General features: G+C 34.9%; 1 protein-coding gene across 1 annotated transcript in view; it reads right to left on the bottom strand.

Moving 5' to 3' along the window:
• Nucleotides 1–17485, bottom strand: part of LOC107741064 (inactive ubiquitin carboxyl-terminal hydrolase 53-like) — a gene marked incomplete at its 3' end in the record, with an annotated part of 32839 nt that overhangs the window by 1858 nt on the left and 13496 nt on the right. Inside the window, exons 2-10 of the mRNA XM_016553686.1 lie at nt 14966–15199; nt 14654–14819; nt 11194–11286; nt 10957–11091; nt 8689–8802; nt 7447–7529; nt 6665–6749; nt 5077–5223; nt 2772–2909 (exon numbers count right to left, since the gene is read on the bottom strand). Coding sequence (XP_016409172.1) covers nt 2772–2909; nt 5077–5223; nt 6665–6749; nt 7447–7529; nt 8689–8802; nt 10957–11091; nt 11194–11286; nt 14654–14797 — 939 coding nt within the window. The remainder of the gene's footprint in view (nt 1–2771; nt 2910–5076; nt 5224–6664; nt 6750–7446; nt 7530–8688; nt 8803–10956; nt 11092–11193; nt 11287–14653; nt 14820–14965; nt 15200–17485) is intronic.

Raw genomic sequence — 17485 nt, 5'->3', positions numbered from 1 at the left:
AAAAAAAAAACAGTAACCAAAAATGAGCTCTTTAGCATACAGAGAGCAGTTACCTGAAGTGTTAGATTATTATTAGATGTGAAGGCTTGCACGCTTCAGAGGTAAGAGTACGCAGGCTGCACTGCAAAAGTCTCTCCAGGCAAACAGATGTAACCTTCCTTTTTAATTACCAGACACAAGAGAATGAAAGAGCGAGCAGTGCTTTCTAATAAAGAAACAATTATCTGATCAGTCAAAAAAGAGCAGGCAAGATTGTAAAGGAGATGAATTAAGACGTGCTTAATCAACAAAACAGCTGTTCTCTTGCATTGCGTACTGGACTGGCTCTCTCTATACTGTAGGTTTGCACACACGCGTCTACTGTAGTGCACATATTGTGTCTGCGAGGGTGATTTATCTTGGCGGTGGAGACATGCAGCACCAGCCCAGTGAGAGCTGAAGTGCTCACGCAAGCACAAGCCGCACACTACTGATAGATAGATCCACTACACTGCATCGCCACTTATTTCACATGTGCTGGCTGCCTATCAAAATCCTTTGATTAGTGGCATTGTAATTTTAGTATAATTGAGATTGTATTATAGTTTTTAATTCACATTTTGAATGATTTTATTTTTATATTTTTGTTTTCATTTTAAATTTTAGTTAAGTTTATGTAATTGTTGTCATTTTTTTTATATGTCTATGTATTAGTATTTGTGACCCTGGACCACAAAAGCAGTCTTAAGTCACTTGGGTATATTTTTAGCAACAGCCAAAAAAACATTGTATGGGTCAAAATTATCGATTTTTCTTTTATGCCAAAAATCATTAGGATATTAAGTAAAGATTATGTTCCATGAAGATATTTTGTAAATTTCCTACCGTAAATATATCAAAACTTCATTTTTGATTAGTAATATGCATTGCTAAGAACTTAATTTGGACAACTTTAAAGGCGATTTTCTCAATATTTAGATTTTTTATCTCGGCAATATTGTCCTATCCTAACAAACCATACATCAATGGAAAGCTTATTCATTCAGCTTTCAGATCATGTATAAATCTCAATTTAAAAAAATTGACCCTTATGACTGGTTTTGTGGTCCAGGGTCACATTTGTATTTCAGTTTGTATTTGTATTCATGGTTTCTGCAGGTTTCATGAAGGCAAATTTAAGACTTTAAGACCTTTTTAAGGCCAAGTAAAGAAAATGTAAGGAATACATTTAAGGGAAACGTCAATATGTTCTCTAAACGTAAATTTGGGGGGAATTCCTTGGGATAAATGTAGTTACTTGGGCGAAACCACAATGAGTGAATGACTTAAAAATTCGAAAATACAACTTCCTTCTGATTTAATATGAAATATTAAATGGCTCTGCTCCCAACCACTGGAATACAGAAATAAATTTGGAAATATGGAAATGACTGTATCTTCTGATCACACTGCAAAAAAGTGACATTCTTCCTCAGTATTTTTGTCTTGTTTTCCAGTGCAAATGTCTAAAGATTCTTAATTCATGATGCATTTATTTGAGAAGCAAAATGACAAGTTTTGTGTTCTGTGAAACTGATCAAAATACAGCGAGTTTATGAATAAAAATAACAAATATCCACTAATGTACTTAGGAAATCAACTCAAATCAAAATAAGTTTTCATACCCCCAATTCAATTGATCTGAAAATGACTTCATGTGTTCAATTTGCATTTCAAGTAAATGTATCTTGATTTAAAGATGTTCAGATATTTGTATTGGAAAACAAGACAAAAATACTGAGGAAGATTTTTAGCAATGCCTATAAGACTTAATGCCATTATGAAAACACAACATCATGTTTTTTACAATCTGTTTTTGCTAAAAACTCTAAATGCTAAAAAAAAATTTAAAGTGTTTCAAAATCAAGAGAAAAATATAGTTTGCATTAAGAAAAAGGCTGTAATACAAAGATCTGATGAAGAAACATACTAGAAACCCTTTGTGTTAGTGTGAGAATGGAGGAAGCATTACAAAATAATGTTCTTTTTAGCAGCATCATATGACCCCTTTAAGCTACGTATGCTAGACTGCAGTCTTCTGAGTTAAAATCATTGTGTCAAAGAGTCCTTCAGATTTAGAAGGCAGAAGTAGGTGACGGAACGCAGAAGGATGCATTTGCTCAAGCAATTTTAAATGAAGCAGCTATTGCATAACCAACACTTTCTCCTTCACCCCTGGTTCCTGAATAGCTGGTTTTCTTCGGAAGCCCGAGAAACAATGGATTCCAGGCAGGCGGGAGCGATTTTCCTCTGAAGTCTCCACCATCACAGGGAGAACCAGGGAATGAATTAAGGCCTTTGTACTTGTCCAAGAGGTTTCGGCTGAGACGAATCCAATACTGGAGCGTGGTAACGTGGAAGTGGGCGTAAAGAAGAATGAATGCTATTTAGCATCTGTGACGATCGCTTTGAGTAAAAGAACTGATTCTTCCAATCTAGATTCTTGCGAGGTCACCTAGACTCTTAAAAATAAAAGTTCTTCACTGGCATTCCAAGAAGAACTTTAAAATTCCATGGAACATTCCATTGCATTCCATTCCAAATGTTCTTTATATTGGGAAAAAGGTTCTATAAACTAATAATTTGTTCTTTGCACTAAGAAAAAATTGTTCTTTTAAGAACTGTTTGCTGAAAGGTTCATTTGGGAAGCCAAAATGGTTCTTCCATGGCATCACTGAGAAAACCTTTGGAATATTTATTTTGAAGTGTATAGATGCATTTTATCCATCTGAAATGCATGCAGCTGCACAAACAGAAGGGCTGTCTGGTGGTAAACAGGTCTCAAGCATGGCTTTATACTCCCACACATGAGGCTGGTAATGAAGGCCATCTACACACTCGGAAGTCAGATGACCTTCCACTGCAGTGGCTTTCTGGTCATCAGGCGTGGGCTATTCAGGCACTGATGCAGTTACACAACCTCAGTCTTATGAAGAGGATAAACGTCTGCTTTAGTTCACACATATGGTCCATAGCACCACCATAAACTGGTCTCAATGACACCAGCACCAGATGTGCTACAAAAACAAATAAATAACTGTAAAAGAGCGACTGTTGTGACGTCAGGATCTTTTTATAGCCATTTAATCTGGATGGAGGCTTCCTATTAATTCTATATTTTATATAATAGCCAGGAAAAAGATGTTCTTTATTGGAATTCTCCACAAAGATTCAATCCTCACTGACATATAAACATCTGAGTAACCTACACGTTGATTAGCAGATTCTTGTAAATTTAGATCACCGAATTCCAAAGCCTTAAATATGGACAGTAATCTTACCAACTATCATATTTTTCTCTAATAAGAAAAAAGTACCATGGTAATGTAATGTGTTTTTAGACATGTACCATGGTACGTTTTTGTGGGATTCGATTGGATTCTTTAACGACATTGAAAGGGGTAGTCCACCCAAAAATGAAAATTATTGTGTCTTATTAATGTCACAATATTAATTATTAATTATTAATGTCTCTCCAAACTTCCATGACATAAACTGTCAATAATTTTGTTCACCATTGACTTCCATTGTGTTTTATTTTCCAATGTATTTGTATCTTATTTTTGTATTATAAAATATCACCTTCAATATTACACAGAAGAAAGGATGAATAAATGTAAAAAAAATTATTTTGGGTTGAACTAAAATTAAGTACCATGTAAATACACTGTAAATTTTTTTTATAAGAAAGTCATATCAGTTTTCCTTCTTCAAAAATGTGTTTAATTCTGTGTTATTTTCTTTGCAATGCTTTACTATTACTTTACGTTTTTCAATTTTTGTTTCTTTTTTTCCCCAGTATATAATGTTTTCAAATATGGTTCTATTTAGTGTTACAGTATATTCTAGAGGTCGACTGATGTATCGGTTTTGCCGATTAATCGGCACCGATAGTTGATTGCTGGAACTATCGGTTATCGGCAAAAATCCATGCCGATAGTTTTCCGGGTTGCATCCGTTGCTGGAGCGGCTGAGAAGGGTCTGCTGTCATTATACGGTGCGAGAGCGGCCTCTAGTGGTTGAAATCACTGACAGCACGTGCTATTTGTTTAGACACATGATACTGCACAATGAACAGAGCGGGAAACTTCAGACGCGGATTTATATGCAGCCGACAAAAAATCCTGCCGCGCCACAGAGCGCCATTCACATAGTTTTCCATTAAATTACATTATATTTGTCCCGAATCATTGTTAATGTACATAATGAATTGTGTATTGTGCATTTTCAGTGAAACGTTTGTCTTTCTGTGGCTCTAATAAAGTCTGTATGCTTCATTTATAGAGCTATAATATAGATTGCGCGTTCTCTTTCCGTTTGCTCCGTTTTTTAAACACCAAACCTCAAACTCATCTATGCCTCATTGTTCATTCTTGAAGTAAACTTGTGTCCGTTTGGTGATTAAATAAACTGTTTTAGACCGCTGCTCGAGTTGAACGCGACGCGTCCGGAGTGTGTGTGTGATAAAGTGCAAAAGAGAGTCCATTTGTAACATTAAGATTAATGAAAGCCGTGTAAGTATTGTTCCTTGTTAGAGTGTGTTAATTTCAACATTTACTATTACTATTATTACTACTACTACTACTACTAGTATGGTTCAGTACTGTTTTTTTAATAAAGCACTATTTTAGTTTTTGTTCAGTATCCATTTTAAAAACTATCGGTTAATTAATCGGTATCGGCCAGTGTGGTCCAACATAGCTATCGGTATCGGCAAAATCCACTATCGGTTGACCTCTAGTATATTCCATGGTTTGCCAACCACAATATTTTTAGTAAGGAAATTTCAAGACTATTTAGTCCTTAGCACATTCACATTTATACCAAACAGACCTCTGAAAGTAAGTATAATCAAATCATGTGACCAATCAGGAAGCACTTTCAACCTTTGTTTTTTGTTCGCATCTTTTTTTCTTCATAGATGTTCTACAAAGCACTGTTTCATGATCCGCTGCTGTACTGTAGTGCTTTTGTAGTTTGGCTCTTTAGGACGCGACCAGGTGCCTTGCTGAAATTAAGCAGGTGGAGCGGAGTGTATTTACTAGACGTCAATCTTACCCCTGAGAGGTTGAGGTGTGGTCCGAGAGATCGGATGACGTCTTCAGTGAGGTCTGACTGTTCTGAGTCCCACACAAATCCGATGGTCACGATTTCTGGAGAGTTCATCAGCACGCGCCGGATCTTGATTCTCTGCCCACATTTACTCTGTTGAGGCGATGGAGATAAAACATAACGGTTTGTTATTATGTTCTTTAACACCATGCCAGCGTTTTTTCCATTTCCATGTTGAAAACCATATCTGAGTTATTAAATTTTGAATATTTATGAAGTTATTTAAGACAAAAAAAAAAAAAACTGATTTTAGAAGATATTTTCTTTTAAAAATACTTCAAATCAGTAGTTGAAATAATTTTGGATGATTCTGATTATCATTGAGATACTACTATAGTTTAAATTAATATTTTGAATTAGTCTATATTTTTATATTTACCATTTTCATTTCAAATGTAGTTAAAGTTTAGAAATTTTGTTGTGTTTTTCTTTTTTTTTTTTAAGTGAGCAAAAAATAATGGCTATCATACATTTTAACCATGATTTACAGAAGACACCCACTAAAATGTCAATGTAACAATAGTTCATATAGCAAAAAAATTTGCCAGGCATATATAGAACTACAATCAGATGATATTAAAAGACTCTATAGAAGGATCACAGTGCAGCCCCTAAAATGCTAATTAACTGTAATTTTACATTTTTGTCACTATCCTTAAAACCACTAGGTCTTACCCATCTGTCAACAAGAAGTTATTAATCATTTAAAATATAATAACATTTATTTAAAATTCACTTTTTCTTTTATATATTTTAATAAGTACAGGTCAGAATGTTGTTTCATTTTTACATAAATATATCTGTTCTGCTGAATGATGAAGGGACATTGTTTCACCCATTTTGTTTTCAAAAATTATTTGAAACATTAAAAACAGACATTTTAACTTGCATTTAATATGCTTTTTTATGTATATAAAATCACTTTTTTAAATTTCATTTGATGCAGACCCCAAAACGGGACGTCTCGTCTTTGACCCACTTATAATTTTATGTCTACATCGTTTTCATTAATTATTATTTTAACTTTTTTGTTCTAGTTAGTATATGAAGTTAAACTAATTGAAATGAAGTTAAATTAGAAATGTTGCCCTGCATCTAGCTTAAATAAAATAAGTATTTGTGTATTTTATTTCAAGTAACAGCATGCTTTTATGGTTTTAGCTTCAGTAAACTATAATAACCCTGTTGTGACCAAACATTTTACTACTCCAGAGAGACACATGAATGTTGTGCTGCTTCTGGCAGTGACTATATAGTAGGATGCAACTTCCTACTTTGCCTGTTTAAAAATGCAGAATGTGTTGATATGTGAGAGGAACGTTCCGGTCTCAGGTTTCATCTCGCTCATCTTGTCACATGAAGGTGTTACACTAGCAGAATATCAGATAAGAAGAGTGTGTGCGTTCGTCCTTGAGTGTGCTTGATGACAACACATGACAGAAACAGCTATCATACTAGATGCATGACGGTGTCCTCTCAGGGCTGAAAGTGCTAGTAAATTCCACATTATTAATCAACATGAGCAGCCACCTACCGGACAGTTACGCAGATCTCCAACTGTGCTGGCAGCTTGAAGCAACTCCCCAAACCTTTCATCTCTCCTCTCCAAGACTTGCTGGCTGGAGCGCAGAGAAAGAGGAAGAAAGAGAAACAGAGATAAAAAGCCGTTTTTAATAAGCAAAGCACAGGTATTTTTATCTTTTCAGGTCAATATACCAACATAAACATTTAGGGCTGGGTGATGAAACAATATCATATTGAGTCACGTTAAAATTTAGTTCGACTTTTTTCCTTGAAATTTATAAATCTAACAGTAGAAATAAATGTGACTACAACCAGTCAGTGCTTGTTGCTAATATGCAAAGTCTGTGAACCAATGGCACAGTTTCATCTGATACACAAACTCAAACACATATGATGCCTGCGGTGTTTTTAGCATCTGCATCTCAATATATGAGGACAGGAACTTCATCTCCAGAGCTGCTCTGAGAGTCACTTCAGCAGCTTCACATAGTTTCATCTGAGAAAAACTACTGTCAAAAAAACTGAAGGTAAAACTAAAAGACCTTCATGACAACATGTCAAAATAAAAGTCAGGTTCAACTTGAAGAAATTATGACATAAATATGTTACTATTGTATACTGAAATATAATTCCCAAGTTATACTAATACTAAAACTAATAATAATAATAGTAGTAATTTTTATTAATTTTACAGTTATATAATGCAGTCATGCAGCAACTTATTTGAAAAATGATATATCGCCCAGCCCTATAAACACATCTTGAGTGTCTGGCATGATGGTGCTAGCTTACCAGAGGGCTGTGGTGGACACATAGTGCACAAGCTCAGTGAAGGGTAGCGGGTCGGACGACGCGCCACAGCTCCTACACACAGACTGCAGGGGAAAACACACACACACACACACTAATGTGTCATGAGTGATGAAGTCATGACTGCTATATTATGTAATGCCTTAACTACACTACTGTATGTGATGTAAGAGATGTCTCAACACACATACATTGTGTACAACTTAAGGGTGTAACCAATATAAAAATTCCTTTTAGAGACAAAACAAATAATTATTTCTTGTGTCTAAACAACAAATCTCAAATTGCTTTTTATGATTGTATCTCATTTGTACCAGTTTTGCCTTGGTTTATGTATTATGCAAGATAAATATTTGCTGGACATGTACGATGGTACTCCGACCAACCAAATAAATACTATAGTACATAAATATGGTAGATTGTACCAATATTGTATATCAGTTTGGCGTCAATAAGATTATTTAAGTCTCAAATGCTCACCAAGGCTGCATTTATTTGATCAAATATACAGTAAAAAAAAAATATACAGTAGTTAAAAAAAAAAATTTGCAGAGCTAGAGCAAGCCGAGCATTTGTGGTTAAAAAGTGAATAAATATATATATTTTTTTTTTCAGAAAATGACTGATCGTTTCGCTATATAAGACCCTTATTGCTCGGCTGGGATCGTGTAGAGTCCTTTGAAGCTGCATTGAAACTGCATTTTGGAAGTTCAAATCGCTGGCCACCATTGAAGTCCACTATATGGAGAAAAATCCTGGAATGTTTTCCTCAAAAAACTTCATTTCTTTGCGACTGAAGAAAGCAAGACATGAACATCTTGGATGACATGGGGGTGAGTAAATTATCAGGAAATTTGTATTCTGCAAGTGAACTTATACTTAAATATTATAAATGTCTTTACTGTCACTTTTGATCAATTCAATTCATCCTTGCGTCATAAAGTATTAATTTCACAAAGAAAAAAAAAAAAGTTACCAACCCAAACTTTTCAAGGTTAGTGTATATAATGCATTTACACTACATAGTGTATATCATGTTATTACCATCTAATACCATATTTTATCAGGGTTTTGCTCTCAACTCTCAGAGGAAGCAGCGAGAGGGAATGTAAATGTCTCTGTAGTATTCCCTGTGAGTTTTCCCGACTGATTGAAAACCGCCGTCACAGGACAGCGATCAATTACTCGCATGAGTGCACGTGTAGTATTAAAAAGCTACAATACCTGTTCATAAAGTGCCATAGCAAACTTCTGATGAGTGATACAGGACTTGGACGTGCAGGCATCAGTCTCAGCATCGGGCGCGATGTGCAGGTGAATCCTTTCTAAAATGTTCTCCTATGAAAAATACAAAAGCCTGGCATTTGTATGTGTCATAAGGCATTTTCCACAATTATTTCATGACGTACTCCAAAAGACAAGACTAATAATAACATAAATATATAAATTAGTGCTTGTCTTTCGGTAAAAAAAAAAAAAGTTTACTAATTAATGACACATTTTCTTTAATCATGATTAATCACACCTAACCAAAAAATGTGTAACCATAATTATATTCTAACACTGAATCTCCAAATTAATACAGAAACATAAAAATATATAAAATACATAATATATAAAAATGTGTTATATACAGTGGGTACGGAAAGTATTCAGACTCCCTTAAATTTTTTTAATAAATCTGCAAAGATGTCAACAATTCTGTTTCTTTCTGTCAATATGGGGTGCTGTGTGTACATTAATGAGGAAAAAAAATTAACTTAAATGATTTTAGCAAATGGCTGCAATATAACAAAGAGTGAAAAATTTAAGGGGGTCTGAATACTTTCCGTACCCACTGTATATATATAAAGTGACACTGAATCTCCAATATCTCCAAAATTATTTTGATATAGTTTTATATTATTCGTAATCATAAATATATTCTCACACTGAATCTCCAAATTAATACAGAAACAACATAAAAATATATATAATATATAATATGTAAAAATACATTATATATAAAATATATATTAAAATATTAAACTATATAAAAAAATCCCCCCAAAATTCTCACATTGAATCTCCAAATTAACACAGAAAAAAACAAAGATGGTATATTTTTAAGATTTATTTTTTAACAGCATCTTTTTAGTAAGAACTATGAATACTGTGTAACAACATAACAGTACAATTTGTGCAATCATTTCTAACATTTAACAAAAAGGGAAAATAAATTTGATATGGGGAAAAAGGATGCTGCATTAATTAATTTGTTAAAGCATTAATAGCAGAAATTACATACACACACACACACACACACACACACACACACACAATATATAAATAAACAAAACTTTGTTAACCATTTAATTAATTGTGCTAGAGATTCATAGACATGAAAACAACTATTTTTTGTTTTACATTATCTAACCACATTGGATTTGTTTGTGCTGGTACAATGATACCTTGGCATTAAGTGAATGCACTCTAAGCTTTAGTAATTTTCTCCAAGCCTATTATCTGCTTAAATACACCCTTTCAAACCTGAGAACCGTGGGCACATTCAGTAACACCAACAGCGCTGAGACAATTTGCCATTTTGAAAAGAGGCAAGATTAATTTGATGTTTCTACAGTACAGATTAGCTTATTTTAAACAGCCCTAGCTCAGGGCATCTTGTACAAACAGACAAAAGCATAGGCTGCATCTATCCCAGCGCTGATAAAGAACCTGCATTGACTGAGAGTAGTGTGAACGCATCTGTGCACTCCAGGCTTGCATTGATAGAGATCCTTCATTGATTGTGTTGTTTAAGGGAGCACTGTAAATGGACTTTTACTGAGGTAATGACAGACTCTCCACAGTCCTGCTGTGCTAAACAGAAAATGATTACAGGTCCCAGTGCGAAGCAGGTTTACTGCAATTAGGTAGCCCTAAGAGAAATCCTGCATATACCGAAGGGGTGAACATGCTTACTTCAGCTTCCAAGGCAAGGGTGTGTGATCTGTGCTGTGCATAATGCACATAATGGCAACTGAGCTTAATTTGGAAATCAGTTTTCCATATTATTTCTCTATAAAAGACATCAATAAAAAATTACCACATTAAATTAAGATGGGATATTATCCATGTATGCTTAAGTGACAAATCGTCTAAAATTTGGAGAGGTCACATTGCCAACCAGCAGACTGCAAAATCAAAAAGACTGATAAAATTAATAAGATGTTTATACTGTTTAATTTTCTATTTACATTATATTGCAAGCATTACGGTGCTCTATCAAATGTCTGATATGTTGCATTGATTGTAATGCACTTTTTATTTGTTCACTGTGTTTCCTAAAGAGTGTGATATATATATATATATTTAAACATAAAAACATTTTGTAGCTATATTACCCACCTGAATAACTAAAAATAAAAGAAATAATAACAAATTATATATAAAATTTTACACACACACATTTTTATAATCTAAAATACACAAAAATACAAAAAAGACACTTACGAAGCACTCAGCAGCATCATCCATGAAGCCTAACTGAAAGCGCTGCTCATCCTTAAAGGTTTCGGCTAGGGCATTACGCAGGTTATCTGAGGGTAACGCTCGCTCTCGGCTGTGCTGGAACTGACAGAATATTCCCTGCAAAACGAACATGAAGTGCTTTCAAACTTTTGACTTTAAAACACCCTTTTAAAGGAAGTATTAAATACTGCGTCATGATGTGTTTGGCCATGAGAATACCTTCAAAGCGCAAAAGATGCAGGAGTCGCCCAAGCAGTAGTGGTTTGGAAGCTGACGAAGACTCCGTCTGAAGATATCGAGATGCCAAAGAACCTGCATGGAATAATAGGAAACTCATGCTTATAATTAACTCACCTCAGTAAACTCTAAACAATCTGTAAATAAATCATGTGGATTGTTTGTTTCACTTAATTAAGCAGGTTGCGGCACACATTCAATGACTTATTACTGCTAATCAGCAAAACAGGGTGCAAGTTAGTCTGGCAATACTCTACACGTTTTATTCAGTAAATATATGTTTTGAAATTGTTTTTGTATCAATATATCAATACAAATGAGAGGTGGACCAGTATTGGTTGTTTTACATTTTTTCACATTTATTTAATTATATCACAAGCTTTTGAAGTTTAACAATCACATTAGGTCATAATTCCTGTCCCATCCCAAAATTTAAGACCACTTACAACGATAATTAAGAATTCTGTTATGCTTGATTATATTTCTTTTATATACTTATAACCTTAAATAAAAAAATAAAAAACTAAAAATAATTTCTAAATAAATAAAACAAAAATGTAAGACTTTTTAAGGACCTGCGGGGCACTGTATTTATATACTTTTGCAGTATTTATTTATATTTAGAATTTAATTTTTATATTTTCAGCATTTACTTCAATATTTGATAAGGTTTTAGCAATTTTTTGTGCTTTTGTCTTTTTTTTTTTCATTTTTATACGGTTTTAAATTATTTTATATCGGTTTTAGTAAATTAGTACTTTAAATGTAAATGAGAAATATGTCCTTGGCAACTAACTGAAATAACATCAATTTAAGTTAATATAATGTTTTTTGCTTTACTCTTTTTTTAAATATTTCATTTTTCAGCTTTATTTCAATTAACGAAAATTTTAAGTTAAGAATAAAAACACCAATGCCGTCTAATATTTTACTAAAATAAGGCTCTTACCAAATTTACACAGCAAAGGTGGCACAAAAGCGCTTCTGAATTGCCATTTAGTCTTTGCACAGTCTGTTTAATGCTGCTCAGAGGTGCCATAAATGCATTTTACGCAGCAATTACACCTTTATACATTTAGGCGTCTTTACACAGCTGATTTAAGGCTGCTGTGTGCCTGCTTAAAATTTAGCATAAGGATGCAATGCCACATTAAAGCTAGACTAAATATTGCCTTCTCAGATCCACCTCAGCCCCTTACTATCAAAACATACAGTTGTAAATGCAGTGCAAATGCATTTATGCCACCTCTGAGCAGCATTAAACAGTCTGTATAAAGACACCTAAATGCCACTTCAGAAGCAATTCTGTGCCACCTTTGCGGTGTAAATTTGGCATAGGTGTCTTACACAGACTGTTTAATGCTGCTCAGAGATGGCATAAATGCATTTACACAGCAATTGCAGCTTTATACAGTACTTTGATACTAAGGGGCTGAGGTAAGTAGGAGCATTCATAATTTAGTCTGGCTTTTATGCGGCACTGCATATTTACACAGAATTTTGAGCAGGCACAGAGCAGCCTTAACTCAGATGCCTGTTGAAGACAGCATCATTTTCTACCTACTGTTTGTAACAGCCTTCCTGTTAGAAATGTGCTGCAAAATCCTGTCCATGTAGTGAGGTCCTCTAAATAACACATCTTTACACAGCCGAGTTAAGGCTGCTCTGAGCCTGCTCAAAATTCTGTGTAAATATATAATGCCGCACAAAAGCCAGACTAAATTAAACTTGCTTCGAGCCACCTCAGCCTCTAGTATCAAAGCATACAGTTGTATTTGTATCTGTGTAAATGCATTTATGCCACCTTAAACAGGCTGTGTAAAGACACTTAAATGCCACTTCAGAAGCAGCTCTGTGCCACCTCTGCAATGTAAATTTGGCGATAGTGTGCTTCTCCTCTAATGTATCTTCTCCTACGACTTTATTCTGGTTTTGCATGACGACTTCAAAGTGCCAATCTTAAAGTCAACATTATCTCCAAAGGCCATGCATTATGTCTTAGCCTCTTCTTATTGGCCGTCATTGTGTTCTTAAAACTCTGAGAAATATGACTCATTGTCCTTGCTTGGTGGAAGAGCTCAAAGGAGATTAGGCTGTGACAGCATGGGGGGTGAGAGCTGTTCATCTGCGTGTGTGTGTTTGGAGTTTGGACGGCCAGTGTAAGGTTACTCTTCACTCAGTGTCTTTCCCTTAGGCCCCAGACAACTTAGTCTGAGCATGACCTCACTCCGTGGTGATGAGTACAAGAACAAGATAACAGAGAGACAGGCAGAGATACACTCAATCATAGCGTCCACAATCCCATCCAAGAGGGAAAACTGACTTCCAGTAACTAGCGGCCTGGGAGCAAGACAAAAATTTGGGGGTTGACGGGTGGAGTTGGCATGCCGTAAATACGCTCTCAGTAGGCACTGAGGAGGAGATGACAGTTTGCTGTGAAGGTCAGACTGCAAATGTGAGTCATAAGAAAGTTAAGTATGTTTAGGGGGGTGGTGTGATATTTTTGTTATTGTGGTAAGTCCAATCTGGTAAGACTTTTATATGTAGGTGTGATGGTAACCATATTTAGTTCATTCAGATTGGAAGACTTTAGCCTTTAAAGGTTAATAAAGCCATTTTAAAAGTCATTATGTTCATATCTGCCCTTAAATTAATAAACTATGGTAAAATGATTACCATATCCAAGTTGCTCAAAGTATCACTTGTAAAAACATTAACATATTACTAAATGAAAAAGGGTAGGCTACTAGATATAAAAGAAAATTAAAACCTGTATTGAATTATAAGTTACAATAAAGACATTTTATAATGTTATACAAGATATCCATTTCAAATAAATGCAGTTCTTTTTAACTGTTTATTCATCAAATAATTCTGAAAAAAATCACGGTTTCTACAAAAATATGAAACAGCACAGCTGTTTTCAACATTGATAGTAATATTAAATGTTTCTTGGGCAGCAAATCAGCATATTAGAAGGATTATGTGACTCTGAAGACTGGAGTAATGATGCTGAAAATTCAGCTTTGCATCACAGGAATAAATTACATTTTAAAACATATTAATATAGAAAACATTTATTTAAAATTGTAATAATAATTCACAATATTATTGTTTTTACTGTATTTTAATCAAATAAATGCACCCTTTTTGAGCATAAGACACATCTTTCAAAAACACTAAAAAGTCGTACAGACACCAAAGTTTTGAACGGTTGTGCGTGTTTGTATACGTATATCCACAATTTGATACATTTTGACAAAAACATTAAATAAATCAAAATTGAATTAATTTAAATAGGAAAATAAAAAATTATTAAGTATATACAATATGCATATGCATATATGCATTTCATTTATTCTGTGTAAACTGTTAAAAATATAGGCATGTAAAACAAACCTGCTCATGTAACTGTTTTCTTAGCTTTGGGTTAAACACGTACCTGCACTGCACTGTTGAGGAAGCAGCTGTTCTGTCCCGGCTCATTTAGTAGTCCCTTGGTAGGGGCCAAGGACAGCATAGATCCCGGCTGGTAAGACCTGCCAAGATTGCCTCCTGGTCTCCTGAAGAACTTGGCCCATGCCATTGGATTTGGGGTATCTGCCGTCCTGCGGATGAACAGGTATTTGTTGAGGTTTGAGTTCATTTCAAGTAATCAAAGATGGAAAAGGGTTGTTATGACAGATTAACTTGAAGATTTGAATGTCTGTTTCCTAGCAACGATTGAGTAAAAGCCTTTATTTCTGCTGCTAACCTGTATGTAAGAGGTTTCTTGGTGCGTATGTCCTAGACAGGACGGTTTGATCATTCCCTGAATTGGGTTGGGGAATTAGGCGGGTTGTTGGTGGCTAGTGTGGCCATCAGGCCTCGAGTGACTCGCAGCATAGTTACGAAGGTGTCAGCTGGAATCAGTCAACCTTTAAAGGGTCGTCCATGTTTCAGACGCTGCTCTTGGAGGACATCAGCCTTAGGATGAGTAGGATTCACTCTGTGGAGAGAAGCAAAGCAATGCATGAATTCTTGAATAGCATTTTAACATGCCCGCCTGAATTTTAACATTTCTGCATATTGAGACACTGACAACAGCACAGAACTCCATGTGATTATGAACACTTCCGTACAAATCACCAACGAGAGGAGTGGCTAAACATTCAAAACTGTGCAAAAGTCAGTAGGTCAGCTCATCCAACTGGTAATGCTGCGCTGAATAATGCTGTTATTGTTTAACTTTTTTTACGACTTTGCACCAACCTGTTTCTATGCAAGCAAACAAGCAAGCTGATGTTATCCAACAGGGACAGACTGACAAATGCACAGACTGAAAATATGCAAATGCAGCTACTTTGTTGCTTACACTTGAAAATCGGTATGATGTGTATCAAATATGGCCTAGCAATGCAAAGCAATGGCCTTGATACCTTAAATGTTAGGATGAGTCAATCTCGACCCGATAATGCTGCACTAAAGCATAGCTGTTAAGTCAGGTCATTTTCAAATATATAGTATATTCTGTCTGTAAATTGTAAATATTTCAAAGCAGCTTTACAGTAATAAACAGGAAAATATCAATGTAAATATAGCAAAAATAACCAATTCTAAAAATATTTAAATTTTCGCTGCAAGGTAGTTCCACACAAGACAAAAGTTTCCTTATTCAGCTCTATTTAGTTTTCAATGCAGCTCAATAACTGTTAGTGTTGCAAAGTTAATTAATTATTAAACAAATTAGATTCAGATATAAAGCAGCTTCATAGAAGACAATACGAATGCCATAATTCAGTTCAATTGAGTTGTTGTTGATTCAATTCAGTTCGATTACAGTGTCAGTTGTAATTCAATTCAGCTCAATAACGGCAAAGTTCACCAATTATAAAACAAAACAGGATTTAGCTAGAAGAAAATCTCCACAGAAGACAACATTGTCATTGTTTAGCTTTAACTGTACATAAGACAGTAGCAGCTCAATTCAGTTCAAGTTTTGCTCTCCTCCTATAAGTGTCAGTACAGTCAAATCAATAATATTGCTGAATACTTTTAAAAACTACACTGTTGTATAAACGACATCCTCCTTATTTTGTTTTGTCGTGCATCTTCATTGCAGGCAATGAGATCTATGACACCTGGATAAAGCTACCTGTTAGCAATCCCATTCATGTCTTAACAGACAGAGCAAAATCCATGTGGATTCTGGAAAGTCCCAGGTAGCATTTTTTTTGACAATGCGCCAGCACTAGAAATGGCTGACTCCCTTGGGCAGTGTACTTATTACTGAACTAGGGAGCATTCTGAAACACACCCATGGATCTGAAAGCATGCTATCCACCCTAACTGATGCATTAGAGGAGTTTTACTCAGAACTACTCACACAAAAATAAATTAAATCTCAATAATTTCACATTTTTGGTTGATGACAACTTTTTTTCTGCTTAGCGACTGAATGCAAAGTATATTCTTCATCATATAGTACGGTGTCCGAGAAGTGCAAAAACAAATCACAATTCTGAAAACAAAATAACAAATTACAAACGCAAATGCAAGTCTAAAAAACAAAATAACAATTCAGAAAACATTATAACAAGTCAGAAAACACAACGACAAATCAGACAAACCGGAAGAGGTAGGTATAGTTTGAGACAGCGCCATTGGTTTGGGATTACTCACAGCTGACTGGACGAGACATCTGTCAATCAACGTATACAGGGAAGAACCAGCCGAAGAACAGCAGAGTCGTGGTAGAAAGTTCGGAGATGGTATTAAAGTAGCTCAGTTTAAATGTATTGTATGAATTGCCCTTACTAGAGAATAAAAAATACGGAGTGTCTATTTACATTTAGTTAAAAGTGCCTGTAAATTATCAGCTCCAGTGGCGCAGATGGATAAATGTGTGTTGTTGGCTTCTTGACGCGATCGACCCGGGTTTGATCCCACCTTTTTTCCGAACTTTTTTTTCCTCCCTTTTCAAATCTCGTATTAGCAATGGATTCTATTTACACTAAGTGAAAAAAGCAGTATTTTTAGCAATATGCTATTTACACTAAGTGCAAAGACCTATTTACACCATGTTAAAATAGCAGGATTTCTACTATCAAGTATACTACTTGTTGCAAATAGTGGCAATTATCTGCACTTCAGTATTGTAGTACATTATAAAACAGTATGCAATAATAACGTATTGAGTGTAAATTATAATTTTAATTATTAAATGGATGCCACCTTACTGGTAACAATAAAGCCCTCCCTACACCTACCCTAAACCTACCCGATACTTTATTTT

Source organism: Sinocyclocheilus rhinocerous, unplaced genomic scaffold (genome assembly GCF_001515625.1).
Source record: "Sinocyclocheilus rhinocerous isolate Xijiao unplaced genomic scaffold, SAMN03320098_v1.1 scaffold2146, whole genome shotgun sequence".
NCBI classification, from domain to species: domain Eukaryota; kingdom Metazoa; phylum Chordata; class Actinopteri; order Cypriniformes; family Cyprinidae; genus Sinocyclocheilus; species Sinocyclocheilus rhinocerous.
The sequence above is the reverse complement of the archived record's forward strand: the minus strand, read 5'-3'. Positions and strand labels throughout refer to the sequence as shown.